General features: G+C 36.2%; 1 protein-coding gene and 1 long non-coding RNA gene across 3 annotated transcripts in view; one reads left to right on the top strand and one right to left on the bottom strand.

Moving 5' to 3' along the window:
- Dsg1 (desmoglein 1) overlaps positions 1-5793 on the top strand; it is a 93850-nt gene extending 88057 nt beyond the window's left edge. For both annotated transcript variants that reach the window (XM_070029393.1, XM_070029394.1), the window contains exon 16: positions 1034-5793. In XM_070029393.1, coding sequence (XP_069885494.1) covers positions 1034-2122 — 1089 coding nt within the window. In that variant the 3' untranslated portion in view covers positions 2123-5793. The remainder of the gene's footprint in view (positions 1-1033) is intronic.
- LOC138832061 (uncharacterized) overlaps positions 1-17420 on the bottom strand; it is a 170673-nt gene that overhangs the window by 102771 nt on the left and 50482 nt on the right. The gene's annotated exons all lie outside the window — the stretch shown is intronic.

The following is a 17420-nucleotide window of genomic DNA, read 5'->3' as shown; positions in this document are numbered from 1 at the left end:
ATTCATTGGAGATCATAGTCTTGTGAACTTTTCTGCCGAAGCTAACTTAAAACTGGGATCCTCAGAGATCAGCTTTCTGAGTCCCTAAGATTATAGATGTGAGCCAACAGATGCCCAGCTCCTGTATTTTTGTAGTGTTTTGTTTATACACTTTTATATAACTTATCATTACTAAGAATCTGCTAGTCTGTAGCAGATTGAGCTCATATATTCTCTATATTATATTGCCAGAACTACCCTTAGTTCTAGGCACATAGTAAGTCTTCTACAAGAAGAGGGCCATGGTGTACTCCTAGAATGGTCAGAAAAGTAAGTTCAGGTAATACACTAATGGGGTGAATCCTGGAGAATCAGCAGTTAACTTTGCTATTCCCAGGAAGACCCAATTGCCTGTGGTTATTTATCATGTGATACTAAATCTTCAGAAGGTTTCTATATCTGATTCTAACTAAAGCTATATTTCTCTAAAAGAGATTCTATTTTTAAAACCCATCTGTTATCTCCTTCAATGCTGAATCCGTAAGTGGCACAGACCCAGGGTCAAATGTTAGTAATTTTTAAAAGCCACATTAAAATAAGACAATAACTGAATCTTCTAACTGAAGAAAGAAAAATATAATTCTGAATAAAACTATTGTTTATAAATGCTTCATTAAGAGAAAAATAATTTAAATCTACATTTCTCTTTCTGTTTGTGTATACTATGTACAACATTTGATGCATTTCCTTTTAACCTACCTATAAAATAGTTCATATAGTTTTGTATGTGTTTTGTCCAGTGCATAGCATTTTAACCAAGCCCATCTAAGTAAATTTCAAAGAGTAAAATTCAAAATAGTGAAGATACTATCTCTAACCAAATTATTTCAAGAAATTATACAATGATTCTTTAAGCATTTCCCATAGACATTAGAATTGTGTTTTCCATATTTGTCATTGACAATAATCTATGAGGAAAAATACTAGCGTGGAGTGTTCTATTGTTCCTTAATATTATTCATCATTTCCTTTTCTCTTTCCTCTACAAATTCAGAAAGCATATGCTTATGCGGATGAAGATGAAGCCCGACCATGCAATGACTGTTTACTGATCTATGATACTGAAGGTGCAGGGTCTCCAGCTGGCTCTGTGGGGTGCTGTAGTTTCATTGGAGAAGACTTGGATGAAAACTTCCTGGATACGCTGGGGCCTAAATTTAAAAAGTTGGCAGATATCAGCTTGGGGAAAGAAATCGAATCCTATCCAGACCCTGACCCTTCTTGGCCACCTCTGAACACTGAACCTATTATCCCTCAGCAAACAGAGCCCATTGCTCCTGGACACCCACCAATCTCCCCACATTATGGTACGACCACCGTAATTTCTGAGAGCACTTATCCCCGGGGCCCTGGTGTACAGCACCCTACACCTATTTCTGATCCTCTGGGCTATGGCAATGTCACTGTGACTGAGTCTTATACTACCTCGGGCACTCTGAAGCCCTCTGTCCACCTTCATGATAACCGTCATGCATCGAATGTGGTGGTGACGGAAAGAGTGGTAGGCCCCATCTCTGGCACTGATTTGCACGGAATTTTAGATATGCCTGACTTGAGAGATGGATCCAATGTTATAGTGACAGAAAGGGTAATAGCACCAGGTTCGAGTCTACCCACTTCTTTTACTATCCCTAATTCCAGAGAGTCTTCAAATGTGGTAGTCACAGAAAGAGTCATCCAACCAACTTCTGGCATGATGGGCAGTCTGAGTATGCACCCTGAGTTGTCAAATGCCCACAATGTAATAGTGACAGAGAGGGTTGTGTCTGGGGCTGGCATAAGTGGAATTAGTGGCGCAGCTGGGATGAGTGGAGGTGGGAACCTATGCACCAGTGGCTTAGTGAGCACCAGCCTGGGTGCCAGTGGTGGGGGGTTGAGTGGAACTGGGGTAGGTGGTGGTGGTATTGCACTGAGCAACCTGGGTGGAGGTGGAGGCCTGAGTAGCAGCATGGGAGGCACAGCCACCATTGGCAATATGAGTTCCTCTGACCATCATTTTAGCCAGACCATGGGATCTGCCTCTCCAAGCATGGCTAGAAGTCGAATCACAAAGTATAGCACAGTACAATACAGTAAGCAATAAGGAGCCCAGCATGCTTGTTCACAGTTGAGTCTGGATTCGGCCTCCACCTCCCAAATCTAACGTTGCAATTTCTAATGCACATCGAGGTGCCAAGAAAATTGTGGAGCAAGGTGAGAAACCACAATGAGAACCATTCGTAGAAACATGGCTGTAGGAGGCACATTCTCCTTAGCATTTGTAAACTTTTGTTTTGTTATGTTAATACGAATGGAAGAAATCATGCCAGTGAACTAAAACTCAAAGCACAGTCTTCTCTGTGTTCACATGGCCTATTGGGTCTCCTTTCCCCCGTGTGGCCTATAGAATAATCCGGCATGTGGAACTAATAAAATGTGGTCATGTAAAAGCACTGGCTTTGAGATGGCAATTGCCATAATTCTCCTTGCTCTGTACCGAACTGCCATATATCTCAGGCAATATTAAAAAATAATTAAACATGCTATCTCAACTCATGTGGGTGGAGACATTTGAATTCTCCCCCCTGTCAATGTCTCAATTAATGTAAATAAAATTCAAAGCACAGATTCAAACTAAGGTTAGCCACTACACACTTCTGACTCCCTAGTCAAATCCGTCAGCCACCAGTCGCTGCTACCTTGACTACCCCTTACATGAACCAGATGAAATAATAAGATTCCAACTACAGAATGTGTCCTAGGAGCAAAATCATGTTAGAGTGGCAAGAGGGCACAATTTGTTCAAGGGAAACTGGCAGTGTCTGAGCCAGTTAAGGCTTCTATTCAGTCTCCTGTATAGTCAAGGACTTCTCAGATGCCAGTCTGTGTTTCATGGTAGGTGTGGTCCTGAATAAATAATTGCCTACTGGTGAGGTTCTGAGACATCATACTTGCCTTCCTCTTTACCTCTGTGCTTGTGAGTTATTAATAACATTTGCCAAGTTGGCTTCCTAGACTGAAGCAAGTGGTGCCTGACGGAGTGTTGCCCCAGTGGTAAACGACTTTCCAAGCACCTGGATGGGCAATGCATTTTGTATTTTCAGATTGTGCTCATATCCAGCTCTTTATTACATAACTCTGAAGTTAAAATGACTTAACGTAAGCTGAGCTTGCAGTGTGGTTAAGCTTAAGAAACTTTTTAAGGGGCTCTACAAGAATTTTTTTTTTTAGAACATATAAACTCTTTTCAAAGGGGAAAACTGGAGAACTTTTCAATAAAGTAATGCCATACTAATTATTACTTGCAACTGAGTTAAATACTTTTCTTTAACAACCCTCTGCTGACATTTTAAAGTGACCACCTAGGAACCTATAACAAAGACGATGCTGTTGTAATGCCAAGAGTGAAATAGTACTAAGCAACCTATTTTTCTTTTTGCTCTATCTCATTCTCTATTTGCAAAAAGTTAAATTCCTTATTTGATCTCTCCATACGCTCCTGGCTTATAAAAATGTCTAATGTGTAGACAGTTTGGAAATAATATCATATATTTTTCTTGCTTCAAATTTTAGTAATATGCAATTTTTGATTTATTATTTCTGTGTGTTTGCTATGTAATGCTACCTACCTAAATAAAATTCTCTAGAAAGAATCAAGCATTTTAAAATATAAGTCACTATTGCATGAAAAGGATTTTTACTCTTATTTTTAAATTCAGTGTTAATAAATTCATTGGAGTGAAAATGGATATGACAAAATAAAAGTAGAAAAAGTATTTCCTCTGGGGTTGTAAATTATACACCAATTTGAAAGCTTTTCTCCTATCTGAATTTCCCAAGAGGTAACAAAATCAAAGAATACTATTGAATTCCAACAAATGTTAAAGAGAACCTAGAGAAATTATTTTACCAGGAGCTATTTTGCTCTACATAAATAGGAGATAAATTTAATATTTTAAATCGCACCATATATATTCCATTTTAACTCTGTAGAATATGTAAAATTTTATAACCAATAGCATGCCAAAACACAGAAAGTATAAAAAGCTAGTCTAAGGGACTCTTTCTTTGATTTCTTTTGGCTAACCAAAGATAGGTAATTTTTCTAGAAATAAGATCATAAGGTATTTATTCCAATGTTCTTGAGTATGCTTGGTTCCAAGAGTTGAAGGAATAGAAATAATTGTTAATTAATTATTGTCATCAATTAATTAAAATGAATTGTATCTGTCCAAAGGAAGGTTATTTGTCTTAGTAAATATTTTCCTAAGATGTCTGACACCTTCCAGAAACATTTTTTTGGGGTAGTCTAATGAACACTGATTACTTTATTAACGGCTGTTAAAATGAATTATCTATACAAAACCAGAGAACACATAATTTTAAGCAACAGTTTTAGCTATCTATGTTTCCAGGAAAGTATCTTCAAATCAAAGTATTTTTTTTCCAGGATTGCACAATGATGTCCTAGCTGTTTAGTATTAACCTTTATAACTATCCTTTCAAGACAGCACTAAAGGGCATTTTTTTTGTTTTCAATTGACAGTCCTTGGGAAGGATTTCATTTTTGTCTTCATATAGTTTACTCTAGTTCACATGTGTAATTCTCTTACTGAGTTAAATTTGAAGAAATTTGGAAATCTTTCCATATGTCAATAGCAATAATTTAGATCCGTATTTCAAGCTGGCCCCACACCAACTTGCTCTTAAAGGAGAAAAGTAGATAGTAATTTAGCATTTTGCATATATGGTTGGAATATTTTTGTGACACTGACTTTTTAAAGGTTGTCTTCAGGAAAAAAATACAGTTTATCATAAATTCTTTGTCATTTACTATCGCTAAAAATGCCATCTTAAGGTAATTTTGACATTGAATTCTAAATACATGGTTAGGTAGTATGCACTTTTATATATGTTCCCCGGTTTAACTTTATTAGCACTGAAGATTTTACAGAAAATGTATTTTCTAGGTTTATTTATATACCATCATCTGGACACTTGTCCTACATTTATGCATCAGGATCTTAGCATCAGAAGTTTGATTCCGTGTGATGTTCTGACAGAATTTTAATTGCAACTCTTCAAAAATGTTGTATTACTGTATCTAATGAATGTTTCTGGCTACACAGATTATCTCTGAAATTCACATGAAGATTTCATTGTCAGCCAAAGTATTATATATGTGACACCCTGTGGCTTTAGTAGAAGATTTAAAGATGTTATAAATGGTGGCAAAACTGGCCATGGCTATTTAGAACTCAAGCAAACTTTTAAAAATACTTAGCCCATTATCCCAAACCTATTTAAAAAAGTGTAACCTAATTATGAAGGGAAAGCAAGTATTTCTGATTTGTTGATATTTTGAAAACTTAACACTCCATCAGAATACATCACTCCATGGTAGATCCTTAGCATAAATGATACTGAATCTGTCATCTACTTCAAGATGATTCAGTTAATTTAGGACAAAGTCTAATAATTTTGATATAATTTGAAATAATTGATAATTTATTGTCTGTCTACATTCCCTTCTAGTTGGTTATATTGTATTTAGAATAACTTATTTTTTCTTTTGCTGTTTCCTAAGCTTCTTTAATCTCTTATTCATCTTTGGTGATGTTTAAAACAAGTTGCTTTCCTTCAAGTTTCCATATGAAAGTTTTTGGATTATTTGGGTAGCTAGTTCCTTACTTCATCATCGGTTGGCTTCTTCAGGACAGCTTGTAATTTCTAAAGCATTGTGTTTACAGCAATAAAGTGATTGATATGCCTCTATTATCTTTGCTGAATTACAAGATTGGGAAGGTTTTATGGTGTAAGAAATAATTAGAAGTTGTCAAATCTGGTTGTTATTTTCATCCCATATTTTGGGGAGGTAATCATTTTATTTACAAAATGCCAAAATCTATTTCTATTCTTCCATTCCTTGCTTCTTTTTGTTCCCTTAGAGGCCTATTGTTTACCTAGAGGCCTACTGTGCAAAGTACTTCCCAATGACACTAAACCACATCCATAACTAGGGGTTTAGCTTCATTTAATGAGACTTTTTTAAAAACTTGAATTTAAAATTTTATTTGCAAAAAAAAAAAATTTTATTTGCTATTCTTAGTATTTTATACATTCATTTTGATTTTATACTTTTACCTTTCTTTTATATATTTATTTTTTCATTTATCTACATTATTATTTTATTTCTTTTAAAATGACTTTCCTTATTTGCTTATAAAATCATACTATTTGCCATTAAGATAGTCATGTGGCTTCATAAGTACATAACAACTCTGACACGGGAGTATTCAGGAAGAACAAGGACACAAATGGGTCTAGAGAAAGTAAAGAAAGAAGATGAGGTGTGAGAGGTAAGAAGGGATGAGTTCGACTTTGCACTCCATTGTAAGACCCTGACTCACTGAGAGTGGTAAAATCCACTGGAAAGTTTGGGATGAGCAGTGCTTATTGAATATTTATATTTTTAAAAACATCACTCTACCTTCACAGTAGGTGCTCATAAAAGTTAATCACAGAATCAAGGAGACTAACTAGAAAGATACTGCAGTCTTCCAAGTGAGTGATTGGACCACAACTTAATAGGAAAACAAGAAAAAAAAATCTTACAGATAGATCAGTAAAGTAGCATGGAAAGAGAACTTGGATATAAAGTTGTTGAGCAGAAAATTAAATTTCAAATTCATTACAAATTGTCCCCAAAATTCAAGGGTAAATAAGATATATATAAATGGAGAACAGAAGGGTAATCACGTAATTTGAAAATGATGTCAAATTCCAGCCGTGGACTTGGTGACTGAGTTCTAATAAGCCAAATTCTTTTTTTTAATTTAATTTAATTTTTTATAAGTTATACTCAACTTTCATTTATTTATTTATTTTTCTTTTCTTTGTTGTGAAAATACCATATAATAAGCCAAATTCTTGCTAACAGATATATCTACTTCACTTAATATTTTTTGAAACTTCTTGTACAAAATCTTCCTAGAACTATTCAGAGTATCAGGTTCTGATTTTTACCAAAGTTCACATTGATTTGACCTAGAATGTCACATTGGCACCCACCCACTCCCAATCCCCCACACACAGAGACACACTTTCTTCCATTCAATTTATGGAATATTGTTTTCAGATGTATTCTGCTTGATAAATTATAGACCCACACTGCTCAGAACGTTTTGATCATTATCTTATAATAAGCTCATCCAGAAGCAAAGCCCAAAACAGGATTTCAGGGCAATTTTTAAAGAATTTAAAATAAATAGATAAATAGATGTAAAGAAACCACACATAGAAAATTGTGACAGAAACAAAAATAGAAAGCAGTCAATAGGAGCTAAAATATCAAAGCAGTTACAACCACAGGCAAATGAAAGTCAGTCCTGAAAATATACTGGGAGCCAGTGTGTGGTGAATTACTGCAGAATTAAGTCATCCAGAATCACAGAGCAAGAAAGTGTATTTGTACACACCAACTGACACCAGGTCAGGCCATCACTAGAAAGTATTACCCACTGAGTCTATTGTATAGATGGGTACAGTCGCTTTAGCAGAAGTGTAGAAATGCAGGTGCATGAAAAAAATGTGGAGTAGGCCCATCAAGTCTGTTTGTCATCAGTGTGCCTTAGATCACCCTGGTGAAATACGTTTGGAGACACCTCAGAATTTTAATTGACCAGGCCTTCTTGAACATTTCCTGTAAGAATGAGCCTTAAGCCTTTAAGTGTGGCTCAAGCCTGTGGTTCCAGTATTTGAAATGTGGAAATTGAGAGGATCTTGGTTTGAGGCCAGCATGGGCAAAAAAAAAAGGTTAATAAGGTCACATCTTAATCAATAGTCCAACATGTTGGTATGTACCTGTCATCCCAGCTCCATTGGAATCATAAAAGGAGGATTGCATGCTAGTCCAGGCAAGAATAAATGTGTGTTAGGTGACAGTGGTTCATGCCTGTAATCCTAGCTACTCAGGAGACTGAGATCTGAGGACTGTGATTCAAAACCAGCCCAAACAGAAAAGTCCCCATGGAACTCATCTCCAATTAACCACATAAAAATCATAAGTAGAGCTGTGGCTCAAAGTGGTAAAGCGCTAATCTTGTGCAAAAGAGGTCAGGGACAGCATACAGGTCCTGAATTCAAGCACTACGACTAACAAAAGGAAAAAAACCTTTAAAAAGCAATAAAATGTTAACCTCTATTTAAAAGAATAATTGGAGCCAAAAAAGGCTGAAACTGGAGTTATGGCTCAAGTACTAAGGACCCTTATTGCATAATAAGCCTAAGACCATAAGTTCAACCTCTGTACCACCAAAACAAACGAACAAAAACTTTAAAAAAAAGAATGATTTATAAGCTAATATATTAGTAAATTGGGTAATAAATCAAGATTGTGTAAATCAGGAAAGTTTTCAGGTCCTCCTTGTCATTACTGTGTACCTTCATGGTTTTATTATCTACATTAATTAGATGTTTGCCCTCTATATAGTGTTTATAGATATAATTATTCTCCTTATTGCATGACTTGGCTTTACTGTTACAAACTCAGGAATGACCTGAATAGATAAATGTTATGATATCTGTTGATGGCCAGAAATAAAGGCTATCTGTTCATGATGTTACTGCTCTTGGTAAATATAACCTCCAACAAGATAAGAGCTCATTGTTGATGACATTATGCTAATTCACTGTGTCAGACAGGCACTTGCCCCTCGCTTATTTTAAAAAGCAAATCATGTATGGCCATCAGTTGTATATGCAAGATTAAATAACAAATTTTGAGTCAGTGTGTGAGGCACAAAGGTCAGCCCAGAAGTAAACAGAGGCACCAATAATTATTTGTTTGACACATGAAAACATAAAGTCTGTTTGCTATTCAAGTTGTCCTAAAAATTAATTCTTCCATTCACAGTCTCTTGAGAAATCAGTCCTTGGATCACTCTATGCTGCTTACTTTTTAAATAGAGCTTCTAATTCTGAATTGGATGTACACAAAAATTATTTGATTTCGTTAGATTGTAAATATGTCTTGATCAACTGTTTTAAGTATGTTTCAGGACAAGTTGAGATGTGTAAATATTTAGACCTAATTAGTACCACATTTGAACCAGAGGGTAAAGGAGAGGGAAAATAGTTTATTTTTAAATATGAGTCAATATTTTCCCAATATTGTAAAACTAGACTCAAGAAAAAAAATCTCTAAAATTAGGTAAAAATATACACTTTCCTCACATAACAAAGGTCATAGTAAAGATAGAAATGATCTCACAAAACTCAGGGAGATGGTTGTGTGCTGATAGTGAAGACCAATGGAACTGCCTTAGACCTATTCATAAGTGGACTAAGAGTAGAGATCCTCTAAAAATGACATCATCCATAAGAATCTCAGGATGTAACAAAACCATAACACAATCAGAGAATAGTTATATGGGAACCCAGTACCACACGATTAATTCTTAAGGGAGAGAAAAATGCAGGTCACTCTTCTAAAAATGTTACCTTCACTTTCTACAATGAGTCAGTACATATTTATAAATTATTTTTTAACAACATCAACAATACAATGGGGGAAAAGGGAAAAGAAAGTAAATATTTCACATAAAATCAAATAAAAATGACTAGTATCTCATCCCTTCCATGAATAGAAACTAATTAGATTAGAAAAACATCATAACTTAGTGTCAATAGCTTATGCCCATAATCCTAGAAGGCTGAGATCTGGAGGATCATGATTCAAAGCCAGCCCAAGCAGAAAATATTCACTAGGATCCATCTCCAAAATAACCATCAAAAAGTAAGGCTTGTCTTAAGTGGTGGAACACCAGCCTGACAAATACAAGGCCTTGACTTCAAAGATGAAAGAACGAAAGAAAAGGAAGAAAGAAGGAAAGAAGAGAAAAGAAAAGAATGAAAGAAAAGAAAAAAAGAAAAGAAAAGAAAAGAAAGAAAAAATCCTGTTTACCTGGCACAATCTTTCTCTGGCCCACAATAGAAACACTCAATTGCTCTAACTCTATAGTTCTTAACCTCAAACAGCAGCCTCAGAAATTACCTGGAGATCTTTAACATGAATACATCTTACTCTATAGGTAGTGATTCTAATTTCACTAAATCTAGGAACAAGAAGTTTGCATGTTCTACATTTGTCCCAAAAAGTATATGTTTGGGCGGGGATGGGGTGGGGAGAAGTCCCTTCTTTTTGACCTTCCTACTCATAGATTTCTTGCTGAAGCAACCTGAGCTGTCCAGATTCTATACCTGAGTAATCCAGATGCATAACTAACAACATCAAAGTGAACTCTATGGATTTGCACAAGAGGGCACTGCCTGTGTCACTAACCAATGTGACACCTAACTAATTAGCACACTGTGGTGTAGGTGCCACTGTCATACTCAGACATCAAGAGGCTGGTATTTTCCAAAGTATGAGCAAGTATGTAATAAATATGTTAGTAGTACACTTTAATTAATACAGAGCTGGAAGCCAAGATGTTCCATCGTAGTGTATTTGGAATAAATTCCATGCCAAGAATATGAAATCTCAGACAATCAACACAGGTTGATTCTTCAAGGTTAAGTATGATCTTAGGGTATAAACTAACATCATCCTTATGGAAACTGACATTTAATCTCCAAGATTTCTAACACTCACTGAATAACCTGGTGGCTGGACCTTTGTTGCCATACCTAAATTGACTTTAATGAAGGGACAGGATGTTTATCTTCAGTGATGCAGGTGAACCATCATAGCAACTACTCCAGGTCAAAACTGAGACAAATTTGTTTACCTTCTGCACATACTTCCAGGCCTAAGCTAAAGAAAACTCTTTTGCTTTGCACCAGCTTTAGAATCATCTGTGCTACATTTGACAAACATAGCTTAGAACTATAATATACTTTAAAATGTCCTTTCCTCGAACACATGCTTTCAAGAAAAAGAGCTTCCCTTAACTACATAAATAATATTGACCACTAACCCTATGATGTGTTGATTTAATGGAGAAGTTCACCATGCTAGCATCACATCTATAATAGAAGTGTCTGTATAGATCATGTGTATTTTTTCAGAGAATATGTACTAGCATTTATTAAATTAGCTGCCATCTATGGCATTACTTTGAAAAAATACAAGTTGCCAAAGTTCTCACTGTGTTCACAAGGGTGTGATATGCAAAATGAAAATGCTCTGGTATAAGAAATATTACTATAGCATAGCACAAGAAAAATAAATACCCAGAGCATACCTGAAGGTCAAATTCCCTGCTTTGCATAAAAGATAAGTACTAAAATCTTTCTAAAACTTACTATAAACTTACTCAAACCTTTCTGTCTCTAGCAACAACTACTAAAGTCAACAGTTTGGTAAACTTTTAAATATGGGCAAGCTTTAAAAAAGAAACGATGTTCAGCCATCAAGTATTTTTGCCTTCATACATATAATACTAAAACATGTCTTGTACCCAATGATCATGCACACATCTCTTGCAGGAAGTAAGTCCAAATAAGAACATGGGGCCTCAACCAATCACTCCTTAGTTATCACAAGATTCAGTTGAATATAGTTTGTATGCATCACCCAAAAGTGTGGGCTAGAAATCGGATCCCTTGTGTGATGGTACTGAGGTGTTGGAAACAGTGTTGGGGTCTACTGGAAGATAGTCCCTGGGGATGGTGCCCTTGCAGTTATTGATGTAGTTCTCAAGGGAAAGAGCAATGGTATCTTGTGAATCTTGTTCACATCTTAGCTTTCTAACATGACCGCTCCCTTCAGAAACTCAGTGATCCTTCCAGATGCTATCTTCCATATGATGATGGAACCACACAGCTCTCACCAGAGGTTAAACTTCCTGGGTCTCCTGATTATATACTTTCAGTTCCCAAAGGTTTGAGCAAAATAAGAGGAGTACTGAATCTCTTCTTAAAAAGTACTCACCCCTGAGAATTCTGTAATAGCCACAGAAAACTGACTGATAACACCTGTCCTTATCAATTACAGATTTGTGTTCTGAGTACCTTTGAAATCAGGGGTTACAAATGGAGGACTACGTATAGAAAATGTCATGCTTTTTTTCTGTTGCCTGCTGCTCTTTCTTTTGTAACTCATCTGATTAATCGCATTCATGGGGATAGACAATATTTCAGAAGAAATTAGTTATGGTTGCTATAAATAAAGTGTAAACCTTTATAAAATATCTCCATCAGGCAGAGCGATAGAAAGGAATAGTTTTATTTCTCATGAGAAGCAATGTGATATAGAGATCTGGACGTTTTCATTTGTTCTTTCAAGTTATCCTAATTCCTCACTACATGGGGGAGAAAGACAAAAATGCATTTCTTTAGCTGGTTAAATCAGTTTTCAGAATACTATGTGTTAAGGAGACATGCTATTATAGATTGCTCTAAGCCTGCTTAATAACAGTTACAGAAAGAAAACGAGCTTGACAAACATTGTGTGTTCCCTTAGTTTTCTTGTTTGTTCCGATTGATCCATGTTGAGTAACCTTAAATCCGCTAGAGCATTCATGTTTGTGCAGGCTTCTAGAACTCATTCTCTGTTGTGCTATAGTGATTCTTGTTATTATCAAAGGTTTTCTGTATTGCATTTTGGTTGATGGCCCCAGTACATAGTATTGAAAACCACAGGACCTTCTCTATGTAAATTCATCATATCCATGGACTAATCAAGCTGCTAGCCCATGCAGAGGTGTCAGCCATATTTTATTAAGCTTCTGAGTTCATTATTTTGAGATGATTTATCTTCTCCTGTGTTTCTATTATGCAAATCTTAAGCAGCACTACACATTAAATGTCCAAAGGTAAAAAAATCTACATGTCTGTGGTATGTCCATAGATACAGATATATACCAAGTTATGAGTTAAGGAACATCACTAATAGTCAAATTATCGCAAATAGTTATGAACCAATAGCCAAATTTTTATTGTTTTTCTCTATTCAAAAGTAAACTAAATGCATTTACACTATGATTTTACAAAACCAAGGCATCAGTGTTACCACCAATGAAAAGCCTTGTTAGACTGGAGAGAGCTACTTCAACCTGTCTCAGGAGTTGGGAAAAAATTATATTAAGTGAAGTAATCCAGACCCAGAGAAACACAGGTTGCATGGTTTCCCTCATTTGTACAAGCTTGAATGTTCCTATACATCTATAAGTAAGCATCAGACTGGGTGGTATGCAGGTGGTTACAAATGAGTAAACTGAAGTATAATAGGCTCTTTAGGATTTACAAATACAATTCTTTAGAAAGACTAAGTCAAAGCCCAACAAAATGAGTACCAGGAAATTGGTATTTGCAAGATAGGGGGACCAAGGGGAGAGGAATAGAAGAATGAATGCAGGAAGGATATAGAAGGCAAGCAAAACTACATTGTATATACCACAGAATTGAGAAAAATTAGGGAAGGAGTGGGTCAAATGTGGGGTACAGATGGTACAGGATAATACAGATTAAGATGCATTGTTTATGTAAACTGCTTTGTTAAATGCCAAAGAAAATTCAATACTTGACCTAAAGATTAAGGAAAGTGAGGGAAGAGATGGGGTGGGAAGTGTAGTTGAGAATGTTGAAAGGGCTAATATGACCCAGAGGTACTGTATTCATAAACTTCTTTGATGAATGTCAACTCCTTTGTACAACTAGTTTAAGAAACTAAAAAACATTCCAAACAAATGGTCTCAAGTTAGAAACAGTATTATGTACTCTCCACCTATTGAGAAGCAACGCAAATTCCTTCAGCATCCTCACAACCCATACTTGAACAGCATTATTGAGAGAGCATATGTCTCATGGATACAAAAAGGTTAATGTTGCTCTGACCTAGATGAGAAAAATACTTTTCATGCAGGCATAATTGGCATATTTCAAACCTCTGAACTGAAAAATAAGCACGACAATGATAAATGATCAAAGCTCTGACCTAGAAGAGTCACAAAACAGCAGATTTTTCATGACAATTTTGGTTTAAAAACCTATGGGGAGGGATGAGTTGAAGGGGGTGACAATGCTGAAGACTGTGATCAGATGCATTGTATTCATAAACTGCTTTGTTAAATGCTTCATTAAACTGCTTTGTTTATGCAGCTACTTAAAGATAGTAAAAACATTTTTAAAAACCTATGTACTATACAATCACTTGTGATTTAATAAATCACCAGAAGAAGACTGATTGGTCAGTATGTTAGACAATCTGCCACCAAATGCCATGCCAATAAAAACATTCAGTCTACTGTTAAAACATTCTGAAATTAACAAATTCTCATATCAAGGCAGCTCCTTGCCTCCCTCTTCAGAGACATATGGTGAGATACTGGTTGGAACTCTGACTATGAATCTTTTTTTTAAACATTCTTTACTGATAGCATTCACCTTAAAATAATTTTGGACCTAATTGATGACATACTTCAAAAGCCTATAATACACCTATGTTTTATCTCTTCATCTTATATGTTTCTAATGGGGTAGGTATAGTCTCAAATTTAAAGTATGGCTTACGTAAATACCTTCAGATATTGCCTATATGTTACCAATGCATTTTCCCATGGTTTCAATGCAATTTCCTCCTCTTTCTCTTATAAACATCCCCATCGTATAATTCATCTCTCTTCAGCCTTCTAATTGCTTTGTCTCTTCCCTCACTTCCAAAAATGCTAAGTGTCTCAAGAAACCAAGAGCTGTACCGCCTACATTCCATCACTAGAATCCACCTTGCTTCTGAGTGACGAAGGCAGGACAGTGAAGATGCTGCTTGCCTTTGAAATTCTCCAGCCAGCACCCATTAGCAATTAGAGAACATTTAACTGCATATTCTTTTTATGTTAGTTGCTGTTGCTTCTAACCTGCAATTTTTGCACGAGGACACTTTATACCCTATTCAAAGCCCATGAGCACAATGGGGAAGGGAGAACAAAAAAGAGAAAAATGACATCAGCATATTTTTTAAAAATCTACAGCTGTTCATTGCAGATTTTCTTTACAAAACATTTGTGATGGTTCAAAAGGTATTCCTCAAACACCTTCTATACTGTTTTTTTTTAATCAGGGGGGATTTAATGAGAGGTGAGGAAACTTGACTGATATAGCTTTAAAACAATTATATAAATAATGTGCCACAAAGTATCAGTTACATAACTAGAAGAAAGATGTCAAATGTTGGAAACAAATATACTGGTCCTACTTTCAACGAGTTGTTTCATATTAACTGTGATCTTTCCAGAACATCTTTAAAATTAAGATGAACAAACTGGGCACCAGTGGCTCACGCCTATAATCCTAGCTACTCAGGAAGCTCAGATCTGAGAATGATGGTTCAAAGCCAGCCCAGGCAGAAAAGTCCCTGTGAGACTCCTATCTCAATTAACCACTCAAAGTCCAGAAGTTGTGCTGTGGCTCAAGTGGTGAACACAAAGAGGCTCAGGGATGGCACCCAGGCCCTGAGTTCAAGCCCCACAACAGCCAAAGAATGAATTGAACAAAGGACATTTTAAAGAGAAGCCAGAAACCTTGACTTAAGAAACGAGAATTTTGTTACCCTATCTTTCTCCTTGAGCCATGCTTTAGACTCAGTGTCTTTTCAGTTTCATTCCTTAAAGCTGGTTCTGTAGTGAACATGTGTGTGTATGTGTTGTCTGTGTATGTAATTTTGCTTTTACAATGTTGGCAGTCAGGAGGAGCCTTCTAATTTTATTCAGCATGATGATAGGCCCTAGCGTTTTAATTATTTTTCATGTTGTGAGTAATTTATTATTCATTGGGTATCTTACCCGTAAATCTGGTCCTCACTCTGTAAGATTTTTCTTTGGTGTCCAACAAAGGGTTTCAGTGCAATAAGAATCAAGGTGTGTCTTCGTTCTTACCCAGAGCCCAAACAATGCTAGCCTTCCAGACCGGCCCAGTATTTTGGGGTGGGGAAACCGAGTCATTATAGAGTATCTTCATCCCTCTGCTCAGAGAGCCCCAGAATTATCACCCATGCCTTCCTAAAAGGGCGTCTTGAAACACATCCTCCCGCAGAGCCTAATTCAGGACTCAGAAGACCTGGACTAAAATTGAATCTCATCAGGATTTGTGCACAAGAAAAGCCCAGAGGAATGGATTGGCTACTTTTCAAGAACATTTGTCTTTTTATCATCCTACTGGTAAGTTGAATTTTAAGCCTGGGAAGAAATGCAGAATGGAAGTCTTGTCTCTTCTGCTCACTGCCTGGTTTGCTACATGGAATTCATTCTAGCTTTAAACCCCTTTTTTGCAAAGGGAGAACTGGGAACTAAGCCTCTGCTGATTTCAAAGCAAACCCTGTTTCTCAGGGGGCCAAAGACTATAGAAATGCTGTGGAATTCTGTTGCATTCAGTTCAAATGGCCCCAGAGACACAATTTAATTCAGATTAAATGGTAGAACAATTCTAAAATGCTAATTGGAAATAAAACTTTTTCCTATTATTTTTTACTTACACTTAAACCAGACATATCGGTATAAAAATTTCTCAGGGCAAATGGTAAGCAATTTTACAGGAAATTGATCAAGCTCTTTTCTTCTGAACAGTTATTTCCCAAGGAGTTTCTTTCAAAGAGGGCCTTCAGCTGTATCAAAATTATGTTGCAACTAATTATGAAACATTTAAATTGTATTATGAGAGCATCCCTACAGGCCAGAAGGGAAGCTTTTAAGTGATGTATTTCTCTAAAGTAAACATAGTACTTTGGCTATTATATTGCTTTCCTTCAACCTGGGAGCAGTCCGAGAATAAAGTGCCTGCGAAGTGGCATCATGTACCCTAAATTGCGTTGTAACTCGGTTTCCCAGGAACACCCACAGAAGTACAATGGCTTAAGTTTGGGAAATGATTCCTAGATTATTCTCAAGCAAGTTGCATCCTCTCAGTTCATCAGGGCATCAGTTCTAAAAGACAAGATAGCCAGAACTGGGAACCCATGGTTAGCTATTGACACAGTGAATTCAATTTTTCTGGCACTTATATTTCTAAGAACTTCAAATAGGTGCAGATACCTAATTGTGCCAATGGGCACATGGCTCAAATTTGCAAGGGAATGTGAGGGCAGTGGTGAAAGTTTCCATCCTCTGAGTTTGGGAGACGGATTTTTAAATAAGACAATTGGTGAAAATCGTTTCTTAATGAGGAAATACCAAATAAAAGTACAATGTCAAGTTACAACAATCATCACTAATTTATCAAGTGAAAAAGTTACTAAACAGTTAAAAACCTGTCTGGGTCATTAACAGAAAGAGTAAAGTGTAGGTGTATACCTACTGACACACTTCTCCATGCACTGACTCAGAGAGGACTAGTTTGTTGTACGGAAAACATCTATGTCAAAATGTTAGAAGCAACTTTTGTGCATTAAATTCTGCTCAGGCATGTTT

The sequence above is a fragment of the Dipodomys merriami genome, unplaced genomic scaffold, assembly GCF_024711535.1.
Source record: "Dipodomys merriami isolate MVZ:Mamm:240054 unplaced genomic scaffold, mDipMer1.0.p SCAF_2, whole genome shotgun sequence".
Taxonomy (NCBI): domain Eukaryota; kingdom Metazoa; phylum Chordata; class Mammalia; order Rodentia; family Heteromyidae; genus Dipodomys; species Dipodomys merriami.
This window is presented reverse-complemented; position numbering and strand designations above follow the sequence as displayed.